The sequence below is a fragment of the Nyctereutes procyonoides genome, unplaced genomic scaffold (genome assembly GCF_905146905.1).
Source record: "Nyctereutes procyonoides isolate TBG_1078 unplaced genomic scaffold, NYPRO_anot_genome, whole genome shotgun sequence".
Lineage (NCBI taxonomy): Eukaryota > Metazoa > Chordata > Mammalia > Carnivora > Canidae > Nyctereutes > Nyctereutes procyonoides.
The window spans coordinates 881,318-897,229 of NW_026575133.1; the positions used below are offsets into that span (position 1 = coordinate 881,318).

Here is a 15,912-nt window from a genome sequence, read left to right on the forward strand (position 1 = left end):
CCACGAAACATCATGATCGTCATAACGTATTTCCCATCGAACCCTCAGATTAACCCCCATGAGAGTTCCTATCATCACACCCATTTCATAGATAAGGAGATAGGAATGGATAAGGTAGATGGTATGCCAACCTCATACTGGCAAGAACTGAACCTAAACAATGAGACGCTGAAGTTCAGACTTTACCCAATCTTTCATTGCTCCAAGTTGAGTAATTAGGTTCTAATAATTAAATATTGACTTGGGGAGCTTTCTTTTCATGCAGTTTTTCAAAATCTTTCTGGTGCACAATCAAGTGAATGTATTGTGATTTTGTGATGATCATGCAGTTCTTGTCCTATTTGCCTCCAGAGAGAAAAACTTTGCTACCACTGCCTGCAATGCTATTATTAACTGTGTTAAAAATGCTAGTAGATCTTCTGTCCCAGGGCTGCAAGGGAGTAGTAGGACTTCAATATAAACAGTAACAGGGATGGAAAATGTTGAGTTCCCTTGCTTGTAGTTTTTGGCTTATTTATTTTCATTTTATGGGAACAGGGCTGTCAACTCTAAATGCATCTGGCTCTAACAGAGGAAAAGAGAGGAAAAGCAGGAAGTCCATTTTTGGCAACAATCCGGGCAGAATGAGCCCTGGGGAGACAGCATCGTTTAACAAAGCATCTGGAAAAAGTAAAGTCACCTTCTTCCGATATTTTGGCCCGATTCTGCATGCTGGATGATTCCAATACTTGACCATCTAAGCACTTCTCTTGAACTTTTAATTTCTTTTTTTTTTTATGTTCATGAATGTTTATGTTATCTAAGTGTGGTACCAATATATTTAAAATTACAAATTTACACTCTTACCTTCCTAAAAAATAACATTTCACTGAAGACGTTCTAAACATGTTTGCCTCAAAAGTAAAAGCTGGAGCCACCTTGGAACATTCTAGTTGTTTTTGGAACTCCTCATCCTTATAACTCTTCATCCTTATAACTCCAGAAGATATATCCATTTTATTTCTAATTACTTTGTATTATAAAAGTAATAAATTCTCATAGTTAAAAACTCAAACATTTCAGACTATTATTAAAATTCCTTTCCACTCTCAATGTCCCAGTTCTACTCCCCAGAGGCAACCAGTGTTAGGTTTATTGTGTTTTCTTCAAGAAAAATAAAATTCTTTTTAAGATAATACAACGGGATATAACTGAAGATACTTGGATAACTTTTTTTTTCTTGAGGTAAAATTTGTATATAACATTATACTAGTTTCAGGTGTATAACATAGTAATTTGATCCTTGTATGCACTACAAAGTGATCCCCTCAATAAATCTAGTTAAGTCGCCATCCATCATCCTACACTTATTAACCCCTTCACCCTCCCCCTCTGATAACCGCTGACCCATTCTCTGTATCCAGGAGGCTTGTTTGGTTTTATATGTTTGTTTTGTTTTTTATATTTCACATATGAGTGAAATTAGTGGTATTTGTCTTTCTCTGACTGATTTCACTTGGCATTATGCCCTCAAAATCCATCCATGTTGTTACACATGGCAGATTCTCCTTCATTTTTATGGCTGAGTAGTATTCTATTGTGTGTGTGTGTAGATAGATAGATAGATAGACAGATAGATATCACATCTTCCTTATCCATTTACCCTTCAGTGAACACTTAGGTCGTTCCCATATCCTGGCTATTGTGAGTAATGCTGCAGTGAACATTGAGGTACATGTATGTTTTTGAATTAGTGTTTTTATTTTCTTCAAATAAATACCCAGAAGTGATATAGCTGATCATATGGAATTTCTATCTTTAATCTTTTTTTTTATCTTTAATCTTTTGAGGAAACTCCATACTGTTTTCCATAGTGACTGCACCAGTTTGCATTCCCACCAGTGTACAGAGTTTCCCTTTACTCCACATCCTCTCCCACAATTGTTATTTCTTGTTTTTTTTATAATAGACATTCCAACGGGTGATATCTCATTGTGGTTTCAGTTTGCATTTCCCTGGTGATCACTGGTGGTGTCCATCTTTTCATGTGCCTATTGGCCATCTCTATATCTTCTTTGGAAAAATGTCTGCTTAAATCATCTGCCCATTTTTGTAATCAAATTGGGTTGTTTTGCTCCTGAGTTACTTGAGTTCTTTATATACTTTGAATATTTAAGCCCTTATTGGATATATGACTTGCAAATATTTTCTCCCATTCTGTAGATTGCCTTTTCTTTTTATTGATGATTTCCTTTACTGTGCAGAAGCATTTCAATCTGATGTAGTCCCACTTGTTTATTTTTCTTTTTGTTGCCTTTGATTCTGGAGTCGGAGCCAAAAATTCAACAGGAAGCTTATTGCCTTTGTTTTCTTCTGGGAGCTGTGTGGTGTCAGGTCTTACATTCAAGTCTTTAAATGGTTTCAAGTTCATTTATTTTGTATGGTGTAAGATACTCTAGTTTCATTCTTTTATGTGTGGCTGACCAGTTTTCCCAACACCATTTATTGAAGAGCCAATCTTTTCCCTAGTGTGTATTCTTGGCTCTGTTGTCATAAATCAATTGGCCATATATAAGTAGGTTTATTTCTAGGGTCTCTATTCTGTTCCACTGATCTATGTGTCTCACTTTATTCCAGTACCATATTGTTTTGATTACTATAACTTTGTTGTATAGTTTAAAATCAGGAGACATATATAACTTTTATACTTCTGTAACTCTCCTCATAGCTTCCTATACATATCTACCTTACTGCATGGTATTCCACTGTGTGGGTATACTGTCATTTATTAAACCACTTCCTTGCTGGTAGAACATTTTGGTTGCTTCCTGGGTGGTGGTGGTGGTAATGGGTGGTTTTGGAATTTTTGGTTTTGGTTTTGGTTTTCTTTAGTTATTTAAATTTAAAAAAAAAAGCAATGCTAGAGTGAACACCCTTGGACACATATGGTTGTCGTATTTGTGCAAATTTATCCATAGACTAGATGAACTACTGAGGCAGAGGACTTTCAGGCTTTTGATTTAAATTAGTGTTGTTATACTCATCTTAAAAAAAAAGATTTATTTATTTATTTATTCATGAGAGACACAGACTGAGGGAGAAGCAGAGACATAGGCAGAGGGAAAAGCAGTCTCCTCTCAGGGAGCCTGATGTGGGACTCGATCCCAGATCCCAGGATCACAACCCGCCGAAGGCAGGCACCCAACCGCTGAGCCACCCAGGCATCCCTGTTACACTCATCTTAAAACACAATAGCTATCATTTTGTTTCAAGGTAGTAGACTAACTCACAAAGAACAGGCAAGATGTATTCCAATCTGTTATGTGTTATGATTGCCTACTGGGATGTTCAGGTTTATTTCTAAAATATTTAAAGTTTTCTGCACTAATCTGAGGCTAATCTTTTGGGGGGTTTAGGTTCCTGTGAAGGAATGCGACAGGCGTGGGAGGAATCTTCTTCCCCCCTCAACCCAACCACATCCCTCAGCGCTATCATTAGAACTCCCAAATGTTACCATATCTCATCGCTGAATGAAAATGCCGCCAAACGTCTGTGTCGCAGGTATTCTCAGAAACTGATCCAGCACACTGCCTGTCAGCTGCTGAGGACTTACCCGGCTGCCACACGCATCGACTCCTCCAACCCCAATCCTCTCTTGTTCTGGCTCCATGGGATACAGCTCGTGGCACTCAACTACCAGACAGATGGTAATGGGCCTGCTTCACCCAGCAGGGTGCCTCTCCACCTCTCTCCTCTGCATCTTCTATTTCAACAAATGTAGTACAACAAACAAGATTGCTTAAAGGGAGCAAGATTCCACATGGGGCATACCATATAGGAGGGTTAAAGTACAGAGGACCAACAACAGGAGTGAATTTGATAAGGAATTGGGTCCTTGGTGTTTCGATTAAGGCAATAGATAGGAGCCATGAAGGGTCCCTCATCATCTCCTGCTCCTGCCCCATTTTTAAAGCATTTTTTAGACATATGACTGCTCTTGACAGGGTAGTGTCCAGTTTGTTTTTCAAGATCTTTGGGGGTAGAAATTTCCTAAAGCCTCTTAAGAAATTCTCTTGCTAAGTTCTTGTTCTTGCCATCAAAAACTAGTGTGGCTCCAAACACTTGGCAAAGTAAAATCATTTTAGCTTCTTCTCTTCCCTTTGAGATTGAAATAGAGAATGATGGTCATTGCCCTAGGATTGTCTAACACAAAGGAAACCAGTATATGAACCACATGAACAGTGAGAGTAGTGTCCGTGTTTCTCTACTGCGGGATGAGACTCTCATAACAGGGTAACTGATGAGACCTAAACCTCAGGTAAGAGCTACTGTTTATGGCATGCTTACTGTGCACCAGGCACTGAGCTGAATTCTTGACCTCCTATTATCTCATTTAATCTTCGCAAACCCTATGAGGTAGCTTACTTGTATAATCCCTGTTTGTTAGTTGAGCAAACCAAGGCAGAAAGAGATTAATTTGCTCAACAAGAATGAATTATAATTAATAAACTCAAGGACTCTGTGAGTTTAGAAGATAAAGCATTTGTTTCCACTTGGTTATGGGGGGAAGAAGGGAACTATGGGGGGAAGAAGATAAAGAATAAAAGAGGAGTGTTTCCTAGAAGCTCATTCAAAAACCAGAGTCTTTCCTTTGAATAGTTGAGCGGCCTCCCCAATCCTCTCATGTGCACGAATCAGATCCTAGTTAAGCATGCTGACCCATCAACCAAAACACAGCCCTCTCTCCTGCCAATGTCAAACCACAGCGCTAGTCCTGGGACCACCTAGCAAACTGGCACTAGCACCAGCAGTATTCATTTGTGGCTGCCCCTGCAGACGCATGGTCAGAGATATCAGTCCTGTGTTTTTGCCCTTTCATATTTGTTTCTTTCAATTGATATTAAATAAGTCAATGCAAGTGAACTACCATACTCAACATAGAGCCTGGCACATAGAAAGCATTCCACAAACATTAAATATCATAAGTGTTTTGATAAGTTATGAAAACAGTATGATTTGGACTCTCAAGTGGAAATAATAATGAAATATTTTCAAAGTTGTAAAAGTTTCTTTTCAGTCTGTCCCAAGTGGCTTGTGGGTTCATATCTCTGGCCCCATCCTTAGCCCTGTGTCCACTGGCCCCCTTTGTTATCATGATACTGAAATATTTTAAGTAAACTGAAGTAACCAGTAAAATGGTTTTCTCAAGGAAATGGAAATGCATTTAGTTTGGTATGTGTCCTTTCTCCTGAAGTGCCAAGTCTGCTGCAGACATCCTGGCTCTACTGATGGCAAAGGGAGCTACAGCGACAGGGAACACGGGAATTATTCCTCCTTGAGCCACCCTGCCATATGAAACACACACTGAGACTGCAGCTCAGCCTCCACACACCCCTGAAGGTTTCTCCTCTGGCCCAAATCAAGCCAGAGAGCGTGTTGGAGCTTACCCACTCAGTAGAGGCAGATGGTTGTATCGTGTGGTTCATCCTTAACATTTCTCTGCAAAACCTTCCAACTCCCAGAAGGGAGTACTGCCATATATCCTCTCTTGGTTTCAATATGGCAAACAATGATAAACATCTGCCTAGGCTGGACGAACTACAACTACATGCAGTTTCAGGGTGTTTATCTGTAAAAATAGTTTTCTTTTCCTCAAACTGGGGGGTAGAGCCAGGTCAAGACCTTGCATGCAGTAGGTGCTCAATAAATGCGTGCTGCACTGAGCCAAAACAGATTGTCTCTATAAGCCCCACTGCAGTCTGAACCTATGGTTCATGATTTTTGGTCCAGATCTCTCCTAGGTACTTCTCTGTGAATTGCAAGTCTGTATTGATAAGAGTCAACATTGGAATCATTATTTTTAATTCTTGAAAAGGATTTCTAGGTTAGGAAGTGCTTGATATTCTATGAAATGACCCCAACCAAATAACAGAACCCCCTCCCAGGGTCCCTTTAGCCTCCAGATATGTTCTATGGATCATCTACCTTACCCCTTCCTGAATTTCAGGGAACCTGATGTCCCAAAGGGGTGTCCACAGACTTAGGGTGATCGCTTCCCAGAATTTCTTTTTTTTTTTTAAGATTTTATTTATTTATTCATGAAAGACACAGAGGGAGAGGGAGAGACACAGGCAGAGGGAGAAGCAGGCTCCATGCAGGGAGCCCAACGTTGGACTTGATCCTGGGACTCCAGAATCACACACTGCACCAAAGGCAGGCGCTAAACCACTGAGCAACCCAGAGATTTCTTTTCTTTTTTTTTTTTGTTTCACCCAGAGATTTCTAATGGCTCCATCAACTCCTGAATGTCTGCAGTAATCTAGAACCAGGTGTAGCCCAGGTCTCCTCAGTAAAACCAACTCTTAAGTTGGGAAACTTGTCTGAGGTTGGTGTGCAGATAGACTGGTTTTTGCTGGCAATAGTCCCTCAAAGCTCTTTCCATCTGGGGCAGAACAATTTCTGCGTCATGTCATAGGATCTACAAGTATATAGACATTTAGCCCTAGTTAAAAGACAAGCTTCTATTAATACTTATACTTTCCTAAATGATTGTCACACTCTTTCTAATGACTTTTCCAGCCCCCAAACATAAAGATAAATATTATGAGAGTGGTGGCTATTTAATACAGAGTTTTTAAAAAGAAGAAAGACCATAAAGGTAATGCTATGCTTGATCTGCCATTAGATGCATTGGCTGAGAGGGATGATGGGGTTACACAGATTCCTGCACATCCTGTCCACGTGGCTAGAACAAGGGTTTTAAAACTATAGCCCTAGATGAAGTTTTGGAACCAGCTGCAGGACCGTAGGAGGACTAGATTTAAGGTCTCACCTTTATTCCAAATGAGCAGCTCTGTGTGGATCTGTTTCACATATTGGATCACCAATGAGATTTTAGGTAAGGAAAAGTGCTTTAAAGTTCTGGAAAGCTACAAGGATAGACACATTGCTAATAAAATTAGATTTCAACCCCAAATGGGTGTTGATTTCATAATCATATTTAATGGCTGCTTTTATCAAGCACCTTCTATGTGCCACATGCTGGGGTAGGGGCCTTCACACATCATCTTATTTATGTTTATGATACCCTTGTGAGATATAGATTATATGGCTTCAGCAGTTAAGATTCGGTAGTTAAGATAATACATATTACATGGTTTGGTATTCAAGATGAGTCAGTCTGTCTGGGTGTGAACTCTAATGTCCACCACTCACTAGCCATGTGCCTTGAGTTTTTTCATTTCTTGTGCCTTGGTTTCTTCATCTATAAAAATGAAAATACTAAAATAAGCTATTTCATGGGTTATGGAGGCACTGATGCACACAAAGTGTTTAGAACGGGGGCTGGTGCATGGGAAGGGTGCAGTGAGTTGCTATAATTTTGTTAGTAGTATCTATCCATTTCACACTTACCATCTGCATAGGCTAGTTTGCTTCACTCTGTTGCCTTAATGGATTAGTCGCAAAAGACTGGATGGGCCTGAAAGGTTGGGTCCAGTGTGCTAATTTTGTAGATAAGGACCCCTGGAGCTCTCTTGTGTCTAAGACATCTTCCCCCCAAAATTCCTGCATGTGGCCTCAGCCAACTCCACATACACGGAAACATTTTATACACAAGACAAGTGAAAGCCAACTTTCTCATTCCTCCACGGTGCTTCTACACTTTTCCTTGAGGTTGGTCCATGTAGCAAAGTTTACTCTGCACATGGGAAGAATCTATCAGAGGAAACATTTGTCAGGTGTGTCTCATAAACTTTTTGCTCGTTTGGGCAACTTTTATACAGACTGGCGCCATCAAATGAGTATTTGAGTGTGTAAGAGCCCCAAAACAGTGCAGGGATCCAATCGTTCATCAAAGAACTATGCCAAATAAAATTTGGCCACAAATTCTGAAAGCTGTTGTGAGAGTTCCAGGCATTTATGATTGAGGGGATCGTGGACATGATGTGAATCACATGTAATAATGATTTTGTTTTCATATTGAACTACAATTATAAAAAAAAAGTATTGCAATTTATGGGTTGAAATGGAGATTTCAAAGACAAAGTATGGTTTTCTGGCTATTCTCTTAGCCTTTCTTGTATTACTAAGATTTCATCTTATATCTGGAAAAGCAAGAATTGTTCATAAAATTGTCTGCATGTTTGTTGCTTGGGGATAAAAAAAAATGCCATTATTCCTTTCTAAACCTCAGTATAAAATGAGGTCTTTCAAATATTTTTCTGGATGGATGTTGTGAATTTTTATTTGCAAGAGTTTTTAAGTGGAAGAATGAGCATGAGCTCCGTGAAGATGGAGTCTACCTCATGTCAGCAGCTGTGTCTCAGGTGCGTGACACAACCTGGCACAGAATTGGCACGCAGTGAGTCTAAGCCATGAATAGGCGCTTATCTCTTCTTCGTGCTTAGGGGAAAATTGATACAAAGTTCTTTTGAATTAAAAGTAAATGTGTAAGATGATGCGTGAGCCACCAAGTAACAAGAAATACTGATTTTATTCTGCAGATCTCCCTTTACATTTAAATGCTGCCATGTTTGAGGCCAACGGTGGATGTGGTTATGTTTTGAAACCCCCCGTTCTGTGGGACAAGAACTGTCCCATGTACCAGAAGTTTTCACCCTTGGAAAGAGACCTGGACAACATGGAGCCTGCCGTCTATTCCTTAACTGTAAGTATGGCCTCTGTTGGCAGGATATAGAAGATCTGTAAGCCTTCCTAAACATGAACTGGTTTTGACTTCAAGGCATCACAGAGGTCTCATGTCACAATTTTGTTCAGGCAGATTTAGTTCCCAAAAGCATTTCTTTACCTCTCAGAAAGCAGTGGCTTAGGATCCCTGGGTGGCGCAGCCGTTTAGCTGCGCGATCCTGGAGACCCGGGATCGAATCCCACGTCGGGCTCCCGGTACATGGAGCCTGCTTCTCCCTCTGCCTGTGTCTCTGCCTCTCTCTCTCTCTCTCTGTGTGACTATCATAAATAAGTAAAAATTAAAAAAAAAAAAGAAAGAAAGAAAAAGAAAGCAGTGGCTCTGGTTTAGGTACACTGTCACCAGGCCCTATATTTGCCAGAGCCCAGTAGGTGGACTTATGAGGTCCTTGCTTCACCTGCATGCTGATAATGTTAATTCTATATTCCAGCCCCCGAGCTTTGTAACTGCGAGTGGGATCCTGTAAACATTAAGCTCCTGGTTAGAGCAGATCATCTTAAACTCTGACAAGTTCTTACAAGATCAGACAGGCCTCAATATACAAATCAAATAAATATTTTTTCTCCTTACAGTTTAACCTCTATCAGCCCTGCACCCCTCCTTGTTCCTTTTATTACCTAATTTACTAATCATCAGAACGCCACAGGCTGCCCCCTAACAGCTCAGCCCCGGTAGCTCATCACCCACACTTATTCACTGCTCTTTCCCTCCCAATAAGCTGATAGAGACAAAAACCCACCAGATGGTGATAGGAAAGGCAGGGAAGGACGAAGTTACCTTTTCTCTCCATCTTCACATCTTGTCTGTCCCTCTGCAGAGACTGCTGGACAGCCTGTGCTCACGACACCTCAGAGCCCCAGGGCTACAGGGAGCAGCGGGGTGGGGGGAAACCTGCTCACAGGTGTTCCTCCTATAGTGCTTTTCTCTGCCCCCAAGACCAGGGCAGCAGCCCCTTTCTGTTTGACCATTTCAGCTGGACTGAGCATAGTTCCATCTACTTACAGAAGGTGGTGGATCATTTTTAACAATATTCCCTGTGACCTGCTCCAAAACTAAACTATTTAAGAAAACGATTTGAGGTATATCAAATATAGACACCTAAAACATTTTGAGCAGAATGTCAATAACCAGTTCTCGGTGACATTGCTTTCAGTCCCCTTTTCTCTTGCCTTCTTGAGAAATTTTATTATCTTAACTGCTTGGTTTTTGAAAGTATTTGGCCGTTTTTACAGTTGAAAGGTTGCAGTCAGGTGAATGCTGTTGACAAAATAGGCTTTCACATTATTCCAGTCATGTGATTACCTAATGACAATCACTTTTTTTTTAAGCAACTTTATTAACCATTTACCCCGTTTCATTCCAGAGTGTTCTCTTTCTTGGTGGAGGGAAGGAATGCTTAGTTTCTTTTGCATCTTCAGTGACTTTGATCCTTTTCTCACCACTCAGATTGTCTCTGGTCAAAACGTGTGCCCAAGTAGCAGCACAGGAAGCCCATGTATCGAAGTGGACGTGCTGGGCATGCCCCTGGACAGTTGCCACTTCCGCACAAAACCCATCCACCGGAACACTTTGAACCCCATGTGGAATGAACAGTTTCTCTTCCGGGTTCACTTTGAAGATCTCATATTCCTGCGTTTTGCAGTTGTGGAAAACAATAGCTCAGCCATAACCGCTCAGAGAATCATCCCCCTCAAGGCTTTAAAACGAGGTAGAATAAAATTGTCAAAATGGTAATAATTCTTGCAGCTAACTGATGGATGCCCTGGAGTTCCTGATGCTCTTCTCTCATCTTGTGTGTATGTTTAAAATTTCCATGGTACAAAGTTAAAATAAGAGGCACAAAGAGATGATAAAAATTTGAACACTGTTTAAGCACATCTCAACAGAGATTTATCTTTTACATTATCCTACAACCAGAGGTGTTGACAACATCCCGTAAGAGTGCAGCGTCTCATTCTGCTCATGCAGGGAGGAGTGGTTGTGCTCCTTTTCCCACATGCTCCCTCCCAGTAACGCCCGCCGCATCTCGGCATGTTTAAAGCAGGGACTGATGTTAGGAGAGGAGCCCAAGGGGTGCCTGGTAGCTTGGTCAGTAAAGCACAGGACTCTTGTTCTCAGGGTCTTGAGTTCAAGCCCTATGTTGGGTCTGGAGCTTACTTGAAAAAAAAATTTTTTTGTTTAAGCAGGCAGAGAAGAGCCTGAGAGGAGGGGGGCCCAGGGTGTACTCATCACAGAGGCGGGCCAAAGGTGGAGTTGGACCCACCATGGCCGGGGTGCGGGGGGCTGGAGGTGGGTGTTGGGGACGGAGCAGGGGCAGGTGGAGAGTCCTGAGCAAAGGCCAGAGCCAGTGGCCTGATGTGGTTCAGCTTTGCTGTGGCACTCCTGGAACTTTAGCTAGTTGCTCCAGTCAGCACCACTGCATTTGCTCCTCCAGCTTGAAGTGTATCAGAGTTTCCTGGGACTCTTGGTAATAAAATGCAGATTCTAACTCAGAGGATCTGAGGTGGGGCATGAGATTCTGCATTTCTAACAAGGTGCCTGGGATGCTGCCCCTGCTGTTCTACTTTGAGTAGAAGGTTCTAGTACATTCTTCTTCCCACAGCCACATTCCAACTGGCACAAACATGTTACAGGCTCCTACATTTTGTTCTTTTCCTGTTTTTTCTTCTCCATGGTGCAAGTAGTACTTGGGCACTGCCTTCGTCAGCTCAGGCTACTAGAACAGACCAGAGGCTTAAGCAGCAAACATTTCTTTTCTCACATTTCTGCAGGATCGATATCTCCCAAGGCCTCTCTCCCTGGCTTGTAAGACAGCCACCTTTTCGCTGTGTCCTCACATGGCTATACCTTGGTCCCTGTGCATGGCGCCTGGCGTCTCTCTGTCTTTGTGCTAATCTCCTCTTTTTATAAGGACACCAATTAGGCTGGTGTAGGGCTTACCCTAATGACCCATTTTAACTTCCTTAAAGGCCCTAACCCCCTTTAAAAGCTTTACCTCCAGATATAGTCACATTCTGAGGTCCTGAGAGTGAGAGCTTCAACGTAAGAATTTTGGGAGGACACAGTTCAGTTCATAACAGTTATTGCAGAAATATGAGAAAGCACAGAGAGGCAAAAACATTCTTACATACTTTACATGATATACATACATATACATACTATGTAATTTTTTTTTCTGCAAATAGGCTTTTTTACAAAACACCATTCAGTGGTTTTTTGTTTTGTTTTGTTTTGTTTTACCACTCAGTGTTTTGAGCCTGACTAGTTCTCACTTCCTGATTTGGTGGGTGAACAACTTTTCATGTTGACTGCCATGAATCTTCATCACCACTTTTACTGGCTACATGTTATTCCATTTCATACTAAAACATTCACACCATAATTTACTTAGCCAGCCCCCTGTTGGAATATTATCACTAAAAATGTTCTAAAAGGAATATTTGTAAAACAGTGACTATGGGTGACTTGATAAGAAATGATCAGGTCTTCCCAATATATTTTGTTTGAGTGTAGGATTTTCAGTTTGAGTCTGAGTCAGAAACAATACATGGACAAGTTACTTACCACTAAGCAATCCAGAACTATCCCCAGGGGCAGCAGTCTGCTGATGAAAGGCCATCTGTTGGCTGCATGCCTGCTGCCACTCCCTGCCCATCTCAAGGCCTGATATCTGCTAGCCATTTATTGACCTTCCTGGGGTATCTTTTGCACAGAGCTCTGGGGTACATGGCTAACAAGCTTCTCCAATTCTGCATCATTCCAGGATATCGACATCTTCAGCTGCGAAACCTCCACAATGAAGTCTTGGAAATCTCTAGTTTATTCATAAACAGCAGAAGGATGGAAGAAAATTCCTCCAGCAGTGCCACGCCAGCCTCTTTGGTAATGAAGTTCCATTTCACTCAGCTTATTTTCAAGGATTGCTATGCTGGGGGTAGGCTTTCTTGCGGCACAGTACCCGGGCCATTAGAGTTCTTAATTAGGTAATAATGGAAGTAATAATAACTATAACATCTGGCACTTGTTGCTTTCTGTGCACTTTACATCTATACTGACTCGGTTAATCCTCTCAAGTAACTTTGAGAAATAGCTATTGATACCATCTCCATTCTATAGGTGAGGAAGGTCAGAGCCAAGTATATCTGAGGTCACACAACTGTAAACCCAAGTTATTCTAGCGCCAGAGCCCATATTCCTAATGAGTACATGATAGTGCCTGCTGAGGAGGTGAGCCCAAAATAATACCAAGGGGAAGACACTAATTAAGCAAAGCTTGGGGGAGATGCAGAATCAACCCTCTTGGAAATGGGAGGGGAACACCACAGAAAGAGCCACCATTGCAGATTCTCTGTTTTAATAAGTTCCCCATGTAAGTTGTATGCCCACGAAAGTTCAAGAACCATTGGACCAGCACTCACCCCAGTAATGCAGGGTTGTTTACTTAAACAAGTAGCACTGCTTTAATTAACTGGTTGATACCATTGTCTTGCCCTTTAGAAATGAATTTAAAATGGTGCCCATTGATTACCTCTTTACATATTTGATAACCTGTTCCATCAGTCTTACACTTCATCATAGTGCTAACAACCTGTGGAAAGGCGTCCTGTATGCTCACAAATGGCACTAGCTTGACCACTGCCATGGCCACCTATAAATCCCCCAGCTTTCTTCTCTATTCCTCTTCCCCTCACCTCATCAGTGTCTTCTCTCTCTCTCTGTCCTGACCTCATTTCCTTAGGTTCTCTTCCTTTTCCCTTCAGTGTATGGCCAAGGTCGAGAATAGCACCTTGGCCAAGGTGAAGGGAGCACTGCCTGTACATGTGCAGAGGACGGGGAAGCAGGGCCAGGGCTGCCTGGTACCTAAGGGCAAGAATCAGACACTTTCACAAAGCTGAAGCAGGGCTTAGTGCCATATTCTGAGTCCATCACCCTGCATACCGATTAGCACTGAAGATTCCACACATGCCATGAATGAATCATTGTTCCTCACAACACTTCTGACACCAGATATGCAGTGTCTTTTCTGACACTTAGCTGGGTGTCCTACCTTTCAATTTGATTCTTACACAGTCTACCTGGAGTTAGCAACAGATCCCAGAGTTAAAGGCTCAGTCCCACAGGACTGTCCCCACTTCGCATTCCAGTGGCAAGTCTCAGGCTGTCGCTGGTACCGCAGACTGACCAGCTATAAGTTCAAGGTTTTCCACAACCTGCTCCTCAGTTTCAGGAATTTCCTAGAATCATTCACAGAACTCAGAAACATGCTTTACTATTACCAATTTATTATTAAGGATGCAACTCAGGAGCAGCCAAGTGGAAGAGATACATGGAAAAGAGGGTACAGAGCCTCCCTGCCCTCTCTGGGTGCACCAGCCTCTCAGCATCCCGAAGCGTTCACCAACCCAGAAGCTCTCAATCCCCATCTTTTAGGGGTTTTTATGGAGGCTTTGTCCCCTTTTTGGGGACAGAAATAATAATAAAATAAAATAATAATTCCAGGGCCAGGCATAATGTCTGATTCAGCTCTCCATCAATGAATATTTATTTTGAATTAATGAGTATATCTTAATATACAAAATTCTCAGAAAGTTATGAGTTACACATCTTCTCAGCTCTTACTAAAACAGAAAAGCTTTTCATAATTGTTTGTGTGCCTGAGCAGTGAGCCCTCAAAGACCATAATATTCTGTTTATCATCTTACCAACCAAAATTCTAACCCAGGATCCTAAACAGAACTTAATAGACACTATTGAAGGTCAGTTCATAAGTAAGAACTAACATACATTTCAAGTATCATCAGTCTCCTAAGTATGATGGAAAGAGTCCCTATTATTTAAAATAAATTAATATTTTAATGTTATGCAGCTAATATCCTCACTAGACTATTTTTTTAAGATTTTAATAATTTATTCATGAGAGACACAGAGAGAGAGGCAGAGACATAGGCAGAGGAAGAAGCAGGCTCCGTGCAAGGAGCCCAATATGGGACTTGATCCCGGGACTTTGGGATCATGTCCTGAGCCAAAGGCAGACCCTCAATCACTGAGCCACCCAAGTGTCCCTATCCTCACCAGACTATTAAGGAAGATGCACCATCACCTTTTCAGTCACAAATATACGCATCGGGTATAGAAGAATGATTTTCTTTTGCATATATGTGTCCCCTACAGACTTCTAAGAACTAGCACTTCTGTATTGAATGTAGCCTAGAAATAACATGAGAATGAGAATGAATGAGAAACCATGCTATCTTCCTTGACAGATGTTTAATACAGAAGAAAGAAAATGTTTGCAGACTCACAGAGTCACAGTGCATGGGGTCCCAGGTCCAGAGCCCTTTACTGTTTTCTCCATAAGTGGAGGCACGAAGGCAAAGCAGCTTCTCCAACAGGTGAGTCCACTAAGCCCACGGTTAGGAGAGTCCAGCATCTAATATATATGGTGTGTGTGTATGTGTGTAAACACATGTGCAAACAAAAAAACACACATAAAACACAAAGTCCATGTTGGTGATCTACTTTTTGATTATTTGTATGATTCAATACTGAGACCCACCCTAAGAATGACCTGCGAGAACTTGGTACCACTAGACAAGCTAACCTGTAGAAAAGAATTTTTTTTAAGTTTTATTTATTTATTCATGATAGACATAGAGAGAGAGAGGCAGAGATACAGGCAGAGGTTCGAGAAGCAGGCTCCACACCAGGAGCCCGACGCAGGACTCGATCCCGGGACTCCAAGATCGGGCCCCGGGCCAAAGGCAGGCGCCAAACCGCTGAGCCACTCAAGGATCCCCTAGGAAAGAATTTTTAACCTTTCTTCAAACACATAAAAACACGGGGCTCAGGAAGGGTAAAGATCAGAAGGAGAGGCTCTCCAAACGTGGTAGTCTTTGCTTCTCAGCCTAGACCTGGGCTCCATCTCCCTTTTTAATGAAGAGCTTACTGATCAATCAGAATTTGCACACAAGCTGAATGGAATTTGTTTGCCGTCCTAGGAGTTGAATCAACTTTTTAGAGCATCAGGTTGGAGCACATAGCCAAGAAGACATGTTCAGTCTTTATTTAGGTCTTTATTTGCATGTTGAGCACTGCCCTTATCCCTCTTCCCCTGGCACTTGATCTTAACCCTTGAGATCCTACCCCTCTGGTAGTGCAAAGATGCCAACAGGGCCTAACACAAAAGGATAAGTTGTTCCCCAAAGCCCGCAGCAGCACTGGCCTGA

General features: G+C 41.7%; 1 protein-coding gene across 5 annotated transcripts in view; it reads left to right on the forward strand.

Annotated features, from left to right (window-relative positions):
- PLCE1 (phospholipase C epsilon 1) overlaps positions 1 to 15,912 on the forward strand; it is a 323,410-nt gene that overhangs the window by 290,650 nt on the left and 16,848 nt on the right. For all 5 annotated transcript variants that reach the window (XM_055300238.1, XM_055300237.1, XM_055300239.1 and 2 more), the window contains 6 exons: positions 538 to 669; positions 3,396 to 3,686; positions 8,484 to 8,647; positions 10,133 to 10,394; positions 12,450 to 12,568; positions 14,950 to 15,078. In XM_055300238.1, the coding sequence (XP_055156213.1) occupies positions 538 to 669; positions 3,396 to 3,686; positions 8,484 to 8,647; positions 10,133 to 10,394; positions 12,450 to 12,568; positions 14,950 to 15,078 (1,097 nt within the window). The remainder of the gene's footprint in view (positions 1 to 537; positions 670 to 3,395; positions 3,687 to 8,483; positions 8,648 to 10,132; positions 10,395 to 12,449; positions 12,569 to 14,949; positions 15,079 to 15,912) is intronic.